Source organism: Thalia democratica, chromosome 4, assembly GCF_965202585.1.
Source record: "Thalia democratica chromosome 4, ktThaDemo2.hap1.1, whole genome shotgun sequence".
Lineage (NCBI taxonomy): Eukaryota > Metazoa > Chordata > Thaliacea > Salpida > Salpidae > Thalia > Thalia democratica.
In genome coordinates this window covers 51,484,940-51,504,643 of record NC_139168.1, presented here as the reverse complement: position 1 = coordinate 51,504,643, position 19,704 = coordinate 51,484,940, and the positions used below count along the sequence as shown (strand labels likewise).

General features: G+C 25.6%; 1 protein-coding gene across 5 annotated transcripts; it reads left to right on the top strand.

The window, feature by feature from the left end:
• The first annotated feature begins 4,928 nt into the window (after positions 1 to 4,928).
• LOC145834584 (caspase-3-like) lies at positions 4,929 to 18,991 on the top strand. Of its 5 annotated transcripts, none has more exons than XM_082942053.1 (8): positions 4,929 to 5,157; positions 6,640 to 6,723; positions 7,412 to 7,553; positions 9,390 to 9,543; positions 10,517 to 10,698; positions 10,936 to 11,050; positions 13,743 to 13,837; positions 18,639 to 18,991. In XM_082942053.1, the coding sequence occupies exons 1-8, from the start codon at positions 5,069 to 5,071 to the stop codon at positions 18,744 to 18,746; spliced, it is 969 nt and encodes a 322-aa protein (XP_082798179.1). In that variant the 5' UTR covers positions 4,929 to 5,068; the 3' UTR covers positions 18,747 to 18,991. The 5 variants fall into 5 exon arrangements, with proteins under 5 accessions (XP_082798179.1, XP_082798180.1, XP_082798178.1 ...); XM_082942054.1 differs by lacking the exon at positions 18,639 to 18,991 and adding an exon at positions 15,114 to 15,383 and having other exon boundaries at positions 9,504 to 9,543; XM_082942052.1 differs by lacking the exon at positions 18,639 to 18,991 and adding an exon at positions 15,114 to 15,383 and having other exon boundaries at positions 10,526 to 10,698.
• Positions 18,992 to 19,704: the final 713 nt, after the last annotated feature.

The following is a 19,704-nucleotide window of genomic DNA, read 5'->3' as shown; positions in this document are numbered from 1 at the left end:
ATCTATAAGGTTCAAAAATTTATTGTATATTTATTGTAGTTAACTGGTTTAAAAAGGTAATGAGGTCAAATTCAAGTCTCTTGTATTCTAAAGATTTAATATTAAGTTTTTTTGTCAAAAAAGTAAGACGTATGAGAAATATTACAGCCATTGAAGATTAATCTGGTATATTTTCTTTGAATATATTCTATGTGGTTAATATCTTCTTTTAAGTATGGAGATTAGATTGGTGTGTTATAACCCAAAAAAGGACGAATGTGTATCTTAAACAACATTTTAAGGATGTTTATATCCGTTGACTTAGAGCTTTTTAAATCTTGGAAAGATAAAAGTAATTAATATGGCGGTTCCATTTTAAATTTTCAGCAACAAAAATTCTAAGATCTTTAAATAGTTGAAGATAATGTTTGTATTGTTTATTTTAAAGTAAAAAGTAAAGATAGTAGTGTTTTTCGAATATTTAGAACTTGACATTTACTTCAGTTTATGTTTTTTTATCTTTTTTAGCCAATTGTAAATTTTGTTTAAGGAATTCTGTAAAGTTGTGTTTGATTAGCTAAAAATGCGAAGAGGTTAGTGCTGCTGCTAACATCAACTTCTAAAGCTATATAAATTATGTAGAAAATAAATAGTAGTGGGCCAATAACCCCTCCTTGAGGGAATTCACTAAAAATAAGTAAAAATTCTGAAAATGTGTTAGTAATTACTACTTTTTGAGTTCAATCGTTTATAAACTCTTTGAACCAACTAGCTAGACTAATATAATCCGATATTGTTTTAATTTGATAGTAGACAGAGTCAAAATCTTTTTGGGTATCGGTATAAATTAACTTAGTAGACTTATTCCTTAAAAAAGACACCAACCAAAAAGAAGGTAAGCTTCCATTTTTCAACTTTGTATGTATTAAGTCCTGTTATATTGTGTTGAAGAGCAACACATCATAAAAATAATGGCTTACCTGTTTATTGAAGTACTTGTTATAAAAATTCTAAAATTTGTAAATAAATTGGTTTTACAAATAATCTTTTCTTTACAAGTACTAAAGTTGTAAAATTAATTTAGTTTTCAGAATTTAACTTAAATTAGTTTAAAACTTGTTGTTTTTTTAAAATGCTATAGCTATAACACCTAACGTGTAGGATACGGAATGAGAAGTACCATATCAGTGCAGCATCAAGTAAACAGACGGGCAGTGTGCACAAGAAAAAATGACTAGTAAATGAAGCTTTCAATAAACTCAAGTTTTTTAACTGACTTTCTTCTGTCTTTATTTTGATTTCTTGTTCAAACCAAATAATAATCAACAAAAAAAAGTAAATACAAATTAAATGCGTAGTAGTTAGTTTATTATGCATACTAAGATAAATAAGTATCAGTTTAATTGTTGAAATGTGCAACCTTTTTATTCAGTTGGCCAGATGTGGAAAAAATTAGTTATTGGCTGGCCGAAACATTTAAACTTTATTCAATACACGAAAATTCTTAAAATATTTTTACCAAAAGGCTAATTCTGTATTAACTTTTTTTAATTATGAAGTTTTATATTTCCCATAAATAAAACCCAAGATTTTTTTCGTTTACAATTTAATTCCTAGAATTTCTAATGCAAGTTTTACCTCTCGCGAGCTCTGTCAACATATCTATAATTGTCATTTTCTCGTTATAGCCCTTTAAGTAAGAATTGAGTGACATAATATTATTGTAAAAATAAAATTAATGAAACAACTTTTTTTGGAAGTATAAAGAAATACAAAACTTTGTGGGAGTTTTTCATGACTACTAAGCTAGTTCTAACAACATCGCAGAAATTGCTGCAATATCCTTATTAAGAAAAATTAAATTATTTCCGTGTTTCTACCGCTAAAGGCACAATTTGGGGGTGCACAGAAATTATTTTTCGCAACTTGGTGTATTTCTATCAGCTTGACGAACACTGGAATAAAAATAACGTTAAATAAAAAACGAAGCAATATGTTCTGTTTTTCTTGTTGTTTTATCTTTTAAATGATTGATATATTTAATTATTTCATCATGCTTATAAACATTTTTTGCATTTCTAGGCAGTATTTATCAATAAGTTCATAATTTTTGTTTTCACCATATTTATCAAATACTTTTTGAAAGGCCTTATTAAAAAAAAGGCTTTATCAAAATTGGATACTTTTGGTAAACTGTTTTTGTCGTGCAAAACAGAGAAAGCATGTGTTATCTTAAGCTTAGATTTTACATAGCAGTATTTACTTTTGCTTTTATGTTCTGGAATTTTTTTTTTTAATGTTCTATACTAATATATATTTTATTGGAACGGGTCTAAATTGCACGAGGTTACTAAATTGCGCGAGAACAAAATTGCACTGAGCAAAATTTGAACGAATTACATTTTTGCACAAAAAAAAAAAACACAGAAAAAATAAATAGATAAATAACTAATGAATGATTTAATAAATAAATAAAAATTACTGACTGAGGGTAAGGATTAGGGGTAACAGTGATAAAAAAAAAAATTAAAAACAAAAAATAAAAACTTAAAAAAAACTACCGATTAAGGGTAAGGAGTAACAATGATAGTAAAAAATAAAATAAAAATAATAATAAAAAAAAAAAAAAAAAAAAAACTTACAGACAACAGTAAAATAGGGGTAACAACAGTGATAGTAAAAAAAATAATTCAAAATTAAAAACTATTAAATAATAAAAAATAAATTAGACTCGTGCAAAAATGTCTGCCTGCTACTTTATTTGGTGCAATTTTATCCTCTCGTGCAAAAGTATATTCGTTTTGTGCACTCGTGCAATTTTGCACGCTCGTGCAAATTTGACAGCTGCCCATATTATATAGTTTTAGTTTTTTTCTCAGCAATTTTTTATATAAAAAGGATACGTTTTTAGTTTTATGTGATGTTTAGTTAAATGCACAAATTGTTGGATTAAATAGTTTATTATGTTTATAAATTCGTCATAAAACTCTTGTAAGTTTTTCAAATTCTTATATTTAACTTTAAAATTTATTTCTGACAATTTTTTATAATGTTATCAAAGTTTACTTTGTAAAAGTCTGGGTAGAGGGACCGAAAAATTGGCTTTGTACCCCTATCAACACCAATGCCAAACGAAATAACGCTGTGGTCATTAGCATCGGTTACAGGCGAATCAACCGAACGAAATTTAACTCTATCCAAACCCATATAATCACAAAGCATTTAATCAAGAATGTTACTGTCTTTATGAGTAGTAAAAAACAATAAGTTGTGTAAAAAGATTATATCAATTAAGTTCTACTTCTCAAGTAATTATAATGAAGTTAAATTTTTATAAAAAACTGGTTTAACATATTTTAAATTATTTGAAAGTTTAAAAGTTATAATAAGTTATATATTTGAATTAAGACAATGAAATAATCATACTTTTGTTATTTACTTATTTTTAATACTTCACAATATAACACTTACATATGACCTACAGTAATATTTAAGTCACATTGACAGTAAACACCACCATAACAATACAAAAGTTATTAAAAACTAAACACAAGTGTTGTAACTCTTGTATATAACTAAAATTTTTCAAAATTTTAATTATTTGACTTTTAAGCACCTTTCTCTAGCTTGCATTTAAAAAAATGAAAATCTATAAATGTTTAAAACTAAAAACTGACTGCGGGTAGAATTTACAGTTTTAGCCGTTTCAAATTTACCAATTACTGCACACTTGGTTTTGTTTAAAGTGCGAACCGAACTAAATTGAAGATGACTGTATTTGAAATATTATAATTTTTACTTTGTTAATAAACAATTGACTTAAAAATATTAAAGCTACTAAATAAATTTTAACCGGTAAATAAAAAAAAAATACTTATCTTTAACTTCAATAATTAGTAATTCATTTTAAAGTTCAATTTTTTGTCTCATACCATGATTTATATATTTTATTTGTAATATACGTCTTCGTTCAATAATATTCAATAATGTCAGCAAAAACAAAACTAGGGGAACCACCTAATTTATTTTAATTTTCTGTAGTAAACTACTAAAAAATATTTTTTTAATTAGGAGTAAATTAAAAAAAAAATTTTGACTTGACAACTTCAACACACAAAAATATCTTTATTATTTTTTTTTGTAATTTTTTTATAGGATTTGATAGCTAAATTATATAGACAAAATATTTATTTTTTTTATTTAGGGTTTCTAGGGTTCTTGCTAGAGATCATAGAAAAAGTGGGAAATTTATTTTTTTTGTTTGTAGTAGTATAACTCAAAAATACATATAAGTTTTTACTATATTATAGTATCAAAAATTATTTTGTTTTATAGAAATCTTAGCTTATTTAGAAAATATTTTATTTTATTAAATACTCTTAGATAAAAAATTCTAGTTTTAATATTTTTTAGGAAATATGTTACTCAGACTTAGTAAACACAAAAGGGTCTATAAATATTTTTTTAGTTTTAGTAACTCAAATTAAAAAATGAAAAAAATAAATGATTTCTAATTGTAAATTTACATCTTGTTATTTTAGTCTTTTAATGATATACTATTTCATATTTACACAAAGTTTCATTTTTGTAAGGCAGAGTTGTTTACATCACTATTACAATCCTCCACTGCCCGTTACCAGGCTGGCAAAAAGAACCACTTACCAACCAAGGGTTAGGGGTAAAAATGGTACTAAATCACTACTACAATTGTTTCCAGTGGTTCTTCAAGCTGACATGAGGAAGTGCTTACCAATTAGCTAAAGCTAAGTTTAAACCGGTGCTAAACTAACTTAGTACAAAAGTGTGCAAAAATGTCAATCAGTGCAAAAGTGATGTAAAACTTCTCGCAGTGCAAAACAAAAAAGTTCAAAATTTACTAATCATGCAAAAATAACACTGTGCAAAAGTGACTTTGACCCATCTTAAGTAGTTTTGCTTCATTTTCCATTTTCACTAGTTTTTGCAAAAAAAAAAAATTAATGTAATTTTGTGAGGAAAACTAAAATTTTTTATATTAAAATTTCCACAGCTGCAATATTTGTTACTAATTTGATATAGTATGTCTTAATTCCAACTTAACTATTTAAAAATGAGCTCTAGTACAACAACTACAACAAATTCTGTTGAAAAATTGTTCAGAGATACTTCATCGGTTATATATTCTACATCAAAAACAAAGTTAGTTGTTTGTTTTGAATATTTTTAATCAACTTTAAAAATAAACTGTTAAAGACAACTGGTGTTTTGTGTAAAAAAGGTAGTTTTTGAATGAGAAATATTTATATGAAATCCTAAACTAATTCTTTAAGAGTCTAATTAGATGCTGTTTGTTGTGTTTGGGTAGATCAAATAAAACCTAGAATAATAAGATTTGACTCCATAACTAAAAGGTTTCTTTGTACTCCAGATCCTTAGACCAAACTTTTTAAGCCCTTTTTTTTATTGTTCAATAAACAATATATTTACTAATTAAGAGCTGAGATGGAGTCATTTTTTTTGAAAAGATTATATTGCAAATAAATTAAAGCTAGTAGTATTAACTATAGTACAAATAAGCATTAACTTTTAGAGATTCTTATTTCTGTAAAAAGCTTCCTAAAAAACTTAAGATTCTTAGTTTTTCACTATCAATCTTGTTGAAAATTTCAAACAAAAAATAAATCTATTTTTTGAGGTAGTAGAGACCTCAAACTTAAGGAAGTGTTCCTTAAATTTCAAAACAAATGTTTTGTGCTTTAATTTCCTTAAAATAGAACCCTGCCGCATGGAATTCCAAGCAGATATCTAAACATTTGATATCACTTCTGTTACAAGAAAATATAATTCTAATACTTAAAGTAGTTCTGGCTTTCTTAAAATAATAGCAAGCAAAATATTCTCAAACTAAAAACCTAAACCATAAGCACTGAGTAAGAAAATCTCAGATTTTTTAAAACTTGTTCCAGTAGTATTAAGAAAAAAGTATCAGTACATATTGAAAAAAAAAAATTTACCTAATGCAGAAAAAAAAAGATTGTTCAATTTTGCTTAACAAAACCTAACAAAAAACGTTTAAACAGATTTTAAAGATTTTTTTAAATTTTACACTGAATAGTTTGAAATCAATAGCTTGAAAACTTTAGGATGAAATAGATGTAGTGAAATAGTCTATTTTGTAATCTAATTTTCTTCCTTTCATAGTAAGCCTATGAAACTCTCAAAACTTTAATTGCTTATCTATAAAAAGTGACTTTAAGTTTCTAAAGACATCAAAAATAACTACTATCTTAATTATTACTTAAAAACAGATCAAACAGAATTTGGTGAAATATCTCATGCTGAAGCCCTTAAATTTTTATTTTAATAATTTGACCATTTAATTTTTTCTTTTTCTTAGAACATCAAATTTATCCAAGCCAGTACTGATTTAAATATCATTTGAAAGGTTGCGTAATGTTTTAATTTACACTACATATTTACTTTTTTGAATCTTAATTTAGTAACAAGAATAAAATATTTTATAGCTCATAGATTTATTCCATGCATAATATTTTGTTTAAGTTCACTTTTCAAGTATAGAGTATAAACAGATTGATCATTTAACAAAACCAAGACTTTCATTTAAAAATTCCAAGTTTCATTTTTTATGGAATCTTCTTTACAATTATATCTATTGTTTAGCAGAGTTCTACGAAAAAAGTTTGACAAAGAATTAACTCTTGATGATTTGAATATTTCCAAAAGAAATGGAATTAAAGTAGAAACGTGAGTATAATTAAACTTATAAAAGAATTAAAAAAGGGTTGCCAAATACTCAGGCTAACTTAAGCTATTTTGAAATTTAAAGATTTTTTTAAGCACTCAAGTTGACTCAGGCTATTTAGTTAGATTTTAATTGAGCTTAAATTTAACTTCAAATAATTAGATATTTTATATTTAACTCATAATCTACTATTTTATTTTGTACAATTTAGATTGTTGAAATTAAATGTTATTTTTTCATAGATCATAAAGTGATCATAAAGTGTGAAAGGTGTATAGTACATTTAAAAAACTGTTGGAACTTTTCAAAATTATGCAGCGAGTCAAGATTAATTTTGTATATATATTGATCTACAAAAGTTTTTTTTTGTAAATTTGGCCTTTTTTATTTAAAAAGTTCTTAACCTCCATTGTAGGTTGAAAGCAAATATAAAATTATATTTAAAACGTTATTTAGCATTTCAAGTTTGAAATTTTAAACATTACCTGGATCTTGATCTAAATCTGGTCAGATTTTTAGTTGAAAAATACAACATGATTGGCCTGACTGAATTTTAAAAATCTACTTCTTGACTGAACTGACCAAATAAGCAAAGATTCGCTTAGCAAGGGTTAAACAAAACAAAAATCTCTATTTACCTTACCAAAACTTATTCTTTTAATTTTTATGCTTTTTAGTACTATTTTTTAGAACAGATGCGGGTTGCTTTAAAGATACAGAACAAATCACTGTGTTAAATGATAAATGTTTTCTACGGAACTTGGATAATTTGGATGTTGAGTATCCTATAAATAAAAATAATAGAGGATGCTTCCTAATTTTTAACCACGTGGTTAGATTTGATTTTATTGTTGTAATTAATTGTTATTACAGGGTTGCCACACACTCAAAGAACTCAGGTAAACTCCGGGAATTTTTAAGTTATAGAAAATCTCAGGGAAACTCAGGGAATTTTGATTCTTTTTTTTTTTTTACTCAGGGAAACTCAAAGCAGTTTTGGTTTTTTCTAAAACTTTCAGGGAAATAAAGATTTTGTTTTTTAAATCTCAAGGAAATTTTTTTCTAGATCTAGAATGAGATTTAATTAATTCAGTTTCAATATTTTGTTCATAAAAGTTGATTTTATTTATTTTTAAGAACTTATTTAGAATTTTTTTAGCCTTGCGGCCAGTTCTTCAATATCTTTAGAATTAACACTGTAATTTTTTAATGAACAATAAAATTTTTAAGGATTAGAAAAAAAACTCAGGGAAACTCAGGGAATTTTAAGCTTACTCAGGGAAATTTTTGGTCACTCAGGGAAGATTTTTGACTTAAAGAGTGTCAACCCTGTTATTATTATTTTTATTATTATTTATGATAGAAGTATTTAAAGGTATTTTTCAACTATGTTCAGTTATCTTGAGAGTAAATAATGTGCATCGTTTAGTTTATTTTTTACGCTAGGGTATTAGTTCAAGTTTCTGGTTAGAAAATGCAAAAATAAACATAATTAATTTAGATAAAGCTAATTTTTAGTTTAACTAGTCTGTATAAGTAAACTAAGTTACGTATAGAAGGTAAAGTATGTATGATTATCTGTTAACAACATTTCTTATTATTTTTTGTTGAAATGATGCTTATTTTGATTGTTTTTTATAAAACAACAAAAAATCTAAACTAGTAAACATTTTGTACTTAATATAACGAGACATATTAGTAGTATAACCAATTTGCACCACCATGCAATTTTTTCAGAATCCTTCTATTTTAGGTTTTTAAACTATTCAGCCAGTATATCCTTAATCTGTATGTACAACTTCTATTTATTACTGGCTTATCATTAATTTCTTATTCTTCTGCAGCCTTTTTTACAAAGGTATTAAGGCAAAACCAACTTCCCAAAGAAAATCAACTGTTTCCAAAAATGGACAATTGCATCACTTAGTTTAGTAGCTACTGTTTTAGATGATCCATTACTTCTATTCATCAGCATTGTAAATTAAAATAGCCTCATTAGTCTATGGACAGGAGTTGACACACACATTTTTTCCTTGCTCTATACCTTTTTTAAAAATACTGTTTTTAAGTATTCAGCCTTTACTTTTTATTTTACAGATATATCATAAAAACACCTATGAAAAATTTGAGATATTTTGAAGAAAATTTCAGATAGGCTTGGCTTGATTTTTGGAAAATACTTGAAGTGACCCCTATGATGCGTTTTATATAACAAGAAACCTAAGTTCATGTTTAATTGCATGTGATTATGTTTAAATTAATAATTTTTAAGTATAAACATTTACAACTTTTTTAACTTGATGAGTCATCAGAACAAACTAGAGTTATAATAAAAACAAGTTTTTACATCATCAGCAATGTAAACATTTTAAATCCAATGACGTTTACAATAAAAAAAATAATAGTTATAAACTTATTATATTCTCTATTATACTATAACTAAATAACACATATAACACTGCCTATGAAAAAATATTATACAAATTATACTGAAGAAAAGTATGTATTTATTAAGAAATAAAATACTCCTTAATAAATGATGAACAAAATTAATTTAATATTAAAATACAAGTAGTCTTTTTGGTCAATATTGTTAAGTTAAAATGTTATGATAGTTTTTGCTTTGAAGAGATATATAAGTAGAGTTAACAATATAAAAATCCTCCAGAACTACAACACCGATTTAAATTTAAGTCCTAGACCATCTAGTGTAAAAGATGCAAACGAACTAAAAGAACTTTTTGAAAAAGAACTTAAGTTCTCAATTGTGAAAATTTTTCAGGATTTAACAAAGTATGAAGTATTAAACTGGCTCAAGCAAAGTAAGTCTCAAGATTTAAACTTATGTTATATAGAAATAAAGGTATAGAAAGAAATCTGAAGTGTTTTAATCACTAATTGTCAAATCTAGACATGACTTTTTGCAAAGAAAAAAAGAAATACATGTTTTTTTTAAATGTTTCTGTAAACTAAATACAAATAAAAGCTTTTAAGAAAACAAATTTAACAGGGGATTAACAATTTTTTTTTAACTTTGTCCTTTCTATTTTTTAAAATTCATAAGTAACATTTTTTTATAATGTAAGGAACATTTCTTTAAAATTTGAAGAAAATTGCTTGAAAAATGAAGGAGGAGATAGATTTTTAGTTATTTTTTAAATTTCTGAGAAAACTGAACCCAAAAAATTTGGGGTCCATGCGTTTGTATCGGAAACTTTTCACAAAAAATAAAATATCTGAAATTTAAATGACATTTTTGAACTGGCTTGTAGTTTGTACTTTAAGCTTTTAAATAAATACCAAAACCATTTTTTGTAAAAAAAAGTGTTAGACCCCCCTATGGCCTTAACTGTTCTAAAATAATTTAAAACTACATAATTCGAAAAATATGTTTTTTTTTCAGATTAAGAATTGATTTTTAGAAATTCAAAAAGACTGTCTGAAAAAATATTTCGATATAAAAATTAAATTTTTCAAAAATGTAATGAAATGTTTTTTATTTTTAGTATGTTCTTTCCATATGGTATTTATGCTCGTAATATTTACTCTCTTATATCTCTAAATATAGCTTAAATTTAGCATAGCAGCAATGAAAAATTATTAAGCTGAAATAAAAAAAAGGGGTAGCTAAAACTTTTACTGTAAATATGTTTTTATATATAGTAAATCTAAACATAGTAAATCGTTTCAATAAATTAAATTAGTATAAATAAATTTTATGTTTTTGAAATATTCATACGAAATTAATATTTGACAAAGACATACAAAATTATTAAACTTTTTTTTAATCATAAGTTTCAAAAGCCTCTCATGAATCTTATTCAATATTTGCTTGTTGTTTCTTAACTCACGGAACAGTAGAAAATAAAATATATGCAAGTGATGATTTAATTGACCTTAACAATGAAGTATTTCCACTTTTCAATGCTGACGTATGTTCTACATTAGCAACGAAACCAAAAGTTTTTTTAATCCAGGTAATTTTTTTTTCCAGATAATATAAAATAATAAAGAATATAATTGTCTAAAAAAAATTTACCAACATAAAGTTAATTTTGAAAAGTTATGAACAAAATTTGTCTTTGCTAACAGTTCCAGTCAATCAAACGTAAATATTTTATAAAAACTGTTGTTGTAAAGATGAAAGTTCCATTTCTTAAAGTTAATTACATAAAGAAAACATTAATAATATTAATGAGAATTAACTACTTAAGGCATGCCGAGGAAGCAATTTAGACAGAGGTTGTAAAATTTTACAAACTTCAGTCAATGAGAATGAAAAAATTCCTGTGTCAGCTGACTTTTTAATCATTTACTCAACGCAACCAAGTTTGTAGCTAATTTAATAAATATAAATTATAGTTTAAGAAGGTATTAGTTTATAAGAAAAAGAAAAGTATTGTATTTATATAAAAATAAGTTACTTAAGAATAGTAAGTAGTAAGTAAGGAATAATATTATGAAATAAACTGCTTAAACTGGTATGAATTTTTAAAAACTTTATTGTCTGTGTTTTTACATTTAAAACGATGAAAGATTTCTAGAGAAAAAGAAATAAACAAATGAATTATTATTATTCTGATATTTACTTTAAAAAACAAGTACAATAATAACAAAATTGAACAAATTCTTGTAGTGTTATGTGTCAGTTTTGGTTCCAATGCTTGGTAGACCGAGTTCATTGTTGTAAAGTAGCAATTGTCAATTTATCTATATCGACCAAAATCAAGTATCTTAACCCGCACACAAGCTTGCTTAGCAATTGTCGTAACTCAGTTTAAGTTGCAGAAATTCGATCTATTTTACATTTAAACCATTGTTTAAAACATTTCAGTAAAGCATTTGAAGTTTAAAGTTTAAAAAGCTGTATAAAATATCAATTAGCAAAGATAAAACCTACAAAAGTAGATTAATTAATAGAAAAATACATTGCTAAAGCAATTAATAAATCCACGCAAACCTGCCTGAGAATTGTGTAGTTGTAAAAAATATTTCTGACAACCTGTTCTCCACTACAAAAAAATTGTTTCCAACAAAGTGAAAAACATACCATATTGTAATTACCTATATCAAAGTTATCATCTTATTTTTGATCTCATGTTTCATCTTTGACCTGCTGTCTCATCTTTTAATTGGAGTTTCATTTTTGAACAGATTTCTCACCTTTTTAGTTCTACTTTTGTTTTTACTTACGTTATTTCAACTCTTCTTAATAAAGTAAATTTTAAAGAAATATTAAGAAAAGTGAAAGTTTTGAAGAAGATTACCAAGGCGAGATTTAATTACTTTCCGACTTGTTATACAAATAAACATGTCTTTTTAATTATTAGTGACTTTTTTTTGCTCTAGGATTAAGTAGGAACTTATTAGCGATGTAATTATATCTATTGTGCTAATATCTATTAATGTTTACTTGAATTTTGTTATCTTAATAGGCCTATGCAAGTTGTAGAACAATTTGTATAAGTTATTGTGATGAAACTTAAATCTAACCTTCTATAAAACATTAATATATTAGTCAGAAATAGTTCAACATTTACGTCAGACTTACAATGTAGTTTTTAGACCGTAATATAAAAGTTGTTGTATCTGAATATTATAGTTGTAAAGGTTTGTTTTTGAAAATTTGCTTATGTTAAAAATATTATAATTACGTGAATTACAATAAGATCTATCTTTTATATAGTTATAACTGCTTACTTTAAAATCCTATAAAGAAGAGTTTAAAATATTGTAAAGTTAACGGTTTAGTAAATTGTATATGGTTAACAAAAACGTCTGTTAAAGTAGTCTAAAAACAAAAAGAAATAGTATAATGAAAATAAATTGAAATTATGTGTAGGATACAAAATCAAAAAATTATTATAATAAAAATAAATTAAAATTATGTTATGTTAATACTAAAATTAAGTTGATACTAAAAATTTTTTTTTACGTAACACATTAAAATCTTTATGTTTTATAGTAACTAAAAATAAAAAATTGTTTTATAAGTTTAATAACTTTATTTTGATTAATTTGTTTTTGCAAGAAACCTAGATAACAAAATAAAATAAACTAGTAAAATGGGTTAGATGAACCAGGCTAGAAGTGATAGGGTTATAAATGATCGGGTTAGAAGTGATCGGGTTATATATGAATGGGTTAGAAATGATTGGGTTAGAAATCATTTGGTTAAATCGGGTTAGAAATGTTCGGGTTAGAAATGATTGGGTTGGAAATCATTGGGTTAGAAGTGATCCGGTCAGAAATGATCGGGTCAGAAATGATCGGGTTAGAAATGATAGCGGGTTAGAAATGATCGGCCTGTTAATATGAACTTTGTAAGCAGTAAAAAAGAATGTAATAGTTAAGATAAAACTTTACAAAATAAGATCAATTTGTAAAACTAAAGTAAACTTTTCCATGTCCTTAGTTTTGATAAACAAAACTTTAGAAAAATATGAAAAAATAAATCATAGAGTTTCATGTTAAGCTAATCTTTAGATTTTTTATTGAGTTTTATGCAATTAGTAATTATTATTTTAGCAAAACAAAAAAAATTAAACGACCTTGTTCAAATTCTTGTAGCTTCAGTTGTAAATAGATATTTAAAACTTAGTTTAAAGTTTATATAATTTCTTTAAGATCACTAAATATTAAAAGGAATTTAGAAAATGAAATTGACGGTCCTTAGAGCAGTGTATAGAGTCAAACCAATGAATTTATAACGAATGAAGTATATAACTAATTTACTAGGAGTGTTTTATTTAAAAAGTTTACTGCACTTTTAAAGATGATCATTCTAAATGTATCTCAAGAATAAAGTTATCGAATTAATTTTCAAAGAAAGCACATAAAAAACTTAGAAATTTTTCCAATGTGGGCAGTATTGCGCCTGAGAGCAATAACTAGTAAAGGAGCGTTGTTTATTTCTATATTTCTTAAAAGGAGGTGACTATGATTAGGAAACCCTAGTCTGAAAGCTAAAAGACTTGCGGATAATTAAGATATGAAAAGTTATATTTAATAATATTTTTAGGTTTCGTTTCGTGGAAGAAACAATCAGGGTCATGGTTTATTCAGTCTTTTATAAAATGTACCAAGATGTTTCACAAAAAATACGATTTTTTAAAAGTAAGTTGATTTTTTCAAGTATTTAATATCATTGAGATTAAGCATATAATTTATAACTTTTGTAAATAGAATACGATCATATTGTTTATGTGAAATGATACCTACGTAAAACATTTTTTTTCAACACTTGATAAATATTGATTTATATACTTACTTCAATAGCCCCTACAAAAGTTCTCCCTTTTTAATATTTCAGTTAGTAATCTTAAATAGGAATGTCTAACTTTAATTAATTTTACGCACTGTAGACACAAAAATTTTATTTCGACGCTCAAACTCAAAATATAATTTCAAGAAAAAGTTATAATAAGTTTATACTAATATAATTGTAATAAGGCATTTAATCCTAAGGACTTAGATTAGTAAAGTTCGTTGGAAAATCAAAACAACCCTTTTTTTTACGCTTATGATATACTGTATTTATAATCTACAGTAAATACTAAATTAAAGCATTAGTAACATAAAATTAATTTAAAAACAACATTCACTACTAATACATAAACTTAATTGGGTATAAAGAATTACTAATATAAGTAATAAAAAATATATCTTAAAACTACATCTAATACTTCATAACTTTAATCCAAAGTAAAGAACATTTTTATTACAAAAATAATTTATGCAGAATTTAAGACACTAATTTTGTTACAAATACTACATTGGTATCATTTACTTTATACTTTTTTTTGCATCAATCAAAAATTTTGACCACATAAAGGCAAGAAACTATTTAAATTAAACAGTGATACTACGTCTCTGTTTTTTTTAAGAATTATAACATAAACCATGTTAGAAACTTAATAACTAGTTTATAACTTAAGTTATTATTTTTGTGTTTTACTTACTTCGTCAACAAGATTTGTAGTTACTAAATTTGTATGTACTAATCTATCAAAACCCTCCCGAATTAATTCCTACCTGTTCAATTAATCCTACTCGTCTAACAAATTCCCATGATGACCTTAAAATAAATTCTCCGAATCGTGTTAAAACATGTTAGTTGTTTCAAAATAATCTCAAGTTTTGTTTTTATTTTACTTATAATCACTTTCAAATAGAAATAAACTGTTGTTTAATAATACAGGATTGCCAAAAACCTGGAATCCTGGAAAACCCTTAAGTTTGACAATTTAGGCTAAGAATCCTATAATTTTGAACAGAAATCTAAAGAACCTAGGATTTAAAATAAAATTTTACATGTATGATAATGAAATTTCGTTTTGACACAAAAAATTTATCAGATAGATAAACATTTGTTGAATATTTGTCGTCACAGGTTGTCTACATAAGATACGTTGATGATTGTTTAGTTATATCCAGAACAGAAAATGAAAACGAAGCTATATTTCGAAAGTTTAATTGTTTACATGGAAAAATGTATATCATTAAAGAAGTGGAAGAGAACTACCAACTACCATTTTTAGATATATTGATAACAAAAGATGAAACTAAGTTCCTAACGAATGTCTATAAGAAAACAACTTCCACTGGGTAGTATTTACACTACCAATCTTTTTGCAGCAAGAAGCGAACATTAAACTTAATAAAAACTATATACCATAGAGCCTAGAAGGTCTGTTCTAAAGAACTCCTCCATTCTAAGGTGGAGAGAATAAAAGACATTCTAATAAAAAATGATTTGATAAGGGGGTTAAAATTACATGATAACAACCTGAACAAACCTAATATACGGACCGGAGAAGTTCCCAGCAGTTTTGAAATTATCATATATTGTAGAAACATCACGTGTGTTAACAGAGTAAAAAATTTAACAAAAACAACGTACAATTAAGTTAATCCAAGAAATATTTTTGTCTCGAAATCAATATTAAAAGTGCAATTGAAGGATCCGATACCAGATTTTAAAAAAAGGTTCTATAGTATACAAATTCAATTTGCTTCTGTTAAAGAAGCTATATCGGACGAAGTAGCTATATTGGCATTTCAAAGCTAGGATCAAGGAACATTTGCCTGCATGTGTGTTGAAAGTTACAGAAGAAAACCTGAAATTAAGACAACAGCAACCAAAAACGCAGCTAAAAGTTTATCAATTGCAGAACATTTAATAAATAGTAGAGATTGTTCTAGGAAGAATCAGATATCTAGATTTAAAATAATTAATCATGTAATAGTCAGGGTTGCCACACACTCAGGGAAACTTAGGGAATTTTCAAGATATAGAAAATCTCAGGGAAACTCAAGGAATATCTTGTTTCCATATTTAAAAAAAAAAGATAATTTTATTAAATTTGAAGTGCTTAATAGAAATTTTTCTAGCCTTGCGGCTAATTTTCAATATTCTTAGAATTAACTTTGTAATTTTTTAATAAGTAATAACATTTTTAAGGAATCGAATAAAACTCAGAGAAGTTTAAGGTTACTCAGGGAAGTTTCTAGTCACTCAGGGAAGATTCTTTGACTCAAAGAGTGGCAACCCCGAATAGTGTTTTTGATTCGTTAAGTTAGAGGCTGTCTCTATATTTTTAAACAAACCAGAGTTGTGCAAACAAAAAGAATTTGATTACAAAGTGTTTTTATTTACTTAAATTAACCAATTTGTTTCCTTTAATAATTTTTTTTTGTTAAGATTGAATTTTTTTAAATAAAAACTTTTTAGAAGTAGCATTACAGTATCTTTTCAATGTTGTTATACTATCTAAGACATTTTTTACCTTGAACTTAATTTTATACTCAAAGTATACCCAAAAACTTATACTTTCGAAAATCTGAAAAAACTAGAACACCTGGAAGAAATTTATTAAAGCCTTTGCAACCCTCATAAAAGTAAATAATAAAATTTAGTATTAGCTTAGTTTTGTTGTAATTTTATTAAGTTAATTTTAATTATGTTTTAGTTTTCAAACAATATTACCTTAAATGTAGCTTTAAGATTAACTTTAAATATAGTTTTAGTTAAGTTTGACAAAGTTGAACCTTGCAAAATTTATGCAATGCAAAAGTGACTTTCGAGAGCAAGTGACACCCGTGGCGAAGTGACAATGAGCTGACAACTTTTGTAAAAGTGACGCCTTGTTAAAGCAGATACTCGTGCAAAAATGATGCCGTTCAATAGTAAATATCCTTGCAAAAGTGACGATTAACTAGGGTCGGAATTGATTTGGCGGGAATTAAATTGCGTTGGAGTTAATCGCGGATTAGAACTTAGCGTGTCCCTATAACAATATGTATATATAAAATCAACTGTTTATGTACGCAAAACTTTAGTTAATTACGGTAAATCGCTGCTCATAAAATATTGACAGCTCTAATACTGTAAAATATTCATAAGTGTGCTTTGTAAAGCTGTTCATACTTTATGAGCATCGGAACGCCGCAAGTCAATCAAATATTGTGTATAAAAACATTTGTTTTGGTTTTCCAATAAGTTCTGCTTGGTTTTATCTCTAGGGTTTGACACCTTCTTTCGTTATATCTTATATTAATAGATGTAATTGAATAAAATTCGTATGACTTTTATAGTTTTTAAGTTAATTAACTATTATATTTATAATAACTATTATTATAGTTTAAAAAATGCAAATAATAACAAGTATACTTATATAACAACTAAATACACATAAAGTTAAAAAACAGACTATAAGTGTTATTAAAAAAAATAGGTTAGTCTAAAAATTAATCCATTAAGATTCGATTATTTCTACCAAAATGACCTTTTATTAGAAATTTATAGTAGACCGCAATGCAGGGTTCGTGCGCGTCAGGCTAAATCAGGCTAAGTCAGTTTTTTTAATTAAAAATTTTAAAATCTCACTTTTTCTCAGTTCAAATGCTTCAAAATTTTTGATAAAAATTAATTGAGAGATCTTTCTAAGAACAAATTTAGATGTGAATTTATTTCTAAATAATGATTTAGTTATTAAAGACAAAATCAGTCAGTATTTGTAAAAATAAATGCTTAAAACCTTTTGTTAAATCTCTAAAATATTTAAGAATTTTGATTATTTTGTTTTGAGTAGATTATATACGTCATAATTATGAAAGTTCATAAAAAAATACAGTATAAACATTACAGTTTAGTTCAACAACTTAGCTGTTTGTTTGAATTCTAATACTCGTGTAAGCGTTTCATTTTAAGTTTTAATAAATCACACAATGCACGTCGTTTTATTATAAATCTTCTGTTATAATTGTTATTACTTAGTGGTTAATTAAATTTAAAAATTGTGTTCAGTAATATATATTAAATTTTTACACTAGTGATAGATTAGGTATATCACTTATTTTAAAACTTATCAATGAATTTTTTATGTTAAGGGCATAGGGGAGGGGGGTCAATCACCTTTTTCACAATTTAGTCTTATTTTATTGAGCTAAGCTTTACTAAGCTATGAGTTGCTTTTTGCAGATTTTCAAAGCTCTAAATATTTTTGAGATTGATATTTGAGTATTTAGATATTTGAGTTGAATTCAGAGATTACTATAGTACTAATTAAGACCCCCCAATATCTAAAATGACTTGTAAAGAGGATTTTCCTTACTTTGAAAAAATGTCAGGCTAAATTGGTCCCAGTCATGCTAAATGAAAAAATTTCGCGCACGAACCCTGGCAATGTCCCACGTACTGCTGGTTGGACACCCCTGAACTAGTGTCTTAAATAATATGGTATAAAATATATACGTATTAGCAAATTCTTCCATTAAGAGTCTAAATCAAGCTTTATAAATGGTATAGGTGTCTTCCTTAAGGTTTATAACTTTGCAATTCAGTCTTTTATTTTTTATGACAAGCTAATTTATCAGTAAATTATTATCTTGATTTATTATTTTTATTATTTTAAAGGTTTTGACTATAATGAATAGGATGATTGCAAATATGTCTACAAATGATAACAAGTATAGACAAATGTCTACATTTTCTAGCTGTCTCACTGCTGATCTACACTTGTGATATTCATTTAATTTTTACACAAATCTTTTTTTAAAAGAACTTATTTTCCATTAAAAAATGATAAAGTTCGAATACGAAATTTAGTAATAAAACCAAACATCTTCATTAATTAAAAGATTATTATAAACAGTTTAAATGACAACTTGAAATTAATTTTAAAATTTAACTTAAAAGATTGTTTTGTTTTTTAATGATAGATTTAAAATTATGTTACTATTAACTCATAATTTTTTAAATTGTATTAATCACCTTCAGCTAGTTGATCTAGTATTTTATTATGCTTTTTAGGTTTTTTTTGTTTTATATGATTAAGTTAAGACGAATAGTAAGTATTTTCATAAAATAATTTGTTTGAATAATAAAAAAATGTTTTTAAAACTTATAGTTACGTAAAATTATAAGAAATGTTAAAACAATATCAAATTTTAAACTTCATTAATAAAAAGTATTACGCCTATTTTTCTCCTAATTGAAAAATAATTAAGTTTTTGAACGTAAAAACATATTTAAATAAATTAAAAAAGAATGATAAAACTATTTAAATACATAAAATCATAAATACAGATAAAACTACTTAAACTACCTTAGTCTTTGCATTAGGAGTTGGCTGTTCCGCAGATAAAATAACTGGCTTCGACTTATTTTTAGCTTGAAAACAATTATACAAATCAAATAAAATTAAGTTTATTATACCAAATATTTTAAAATTTGTTCTTTGTTTTAATTTTATTACGCAGTAGGGCTTATTTAATGATTAATTCATTACAATTTTTTTATTAACGATTTTTTTGATATGTAGTTAAATTACGCGGCTCACGAAGACTTTAAGAAGTCCCAACCTCAAAAGTTTTTACTGAGTCCTGTAGACAAGAAAAAGCTCTCATTAGGACGCACTCGGAGCCGTGAAATTGTTATTAAGCTTAATTAATTTTTTCAACCTAATTAATTTAAAAAAGAA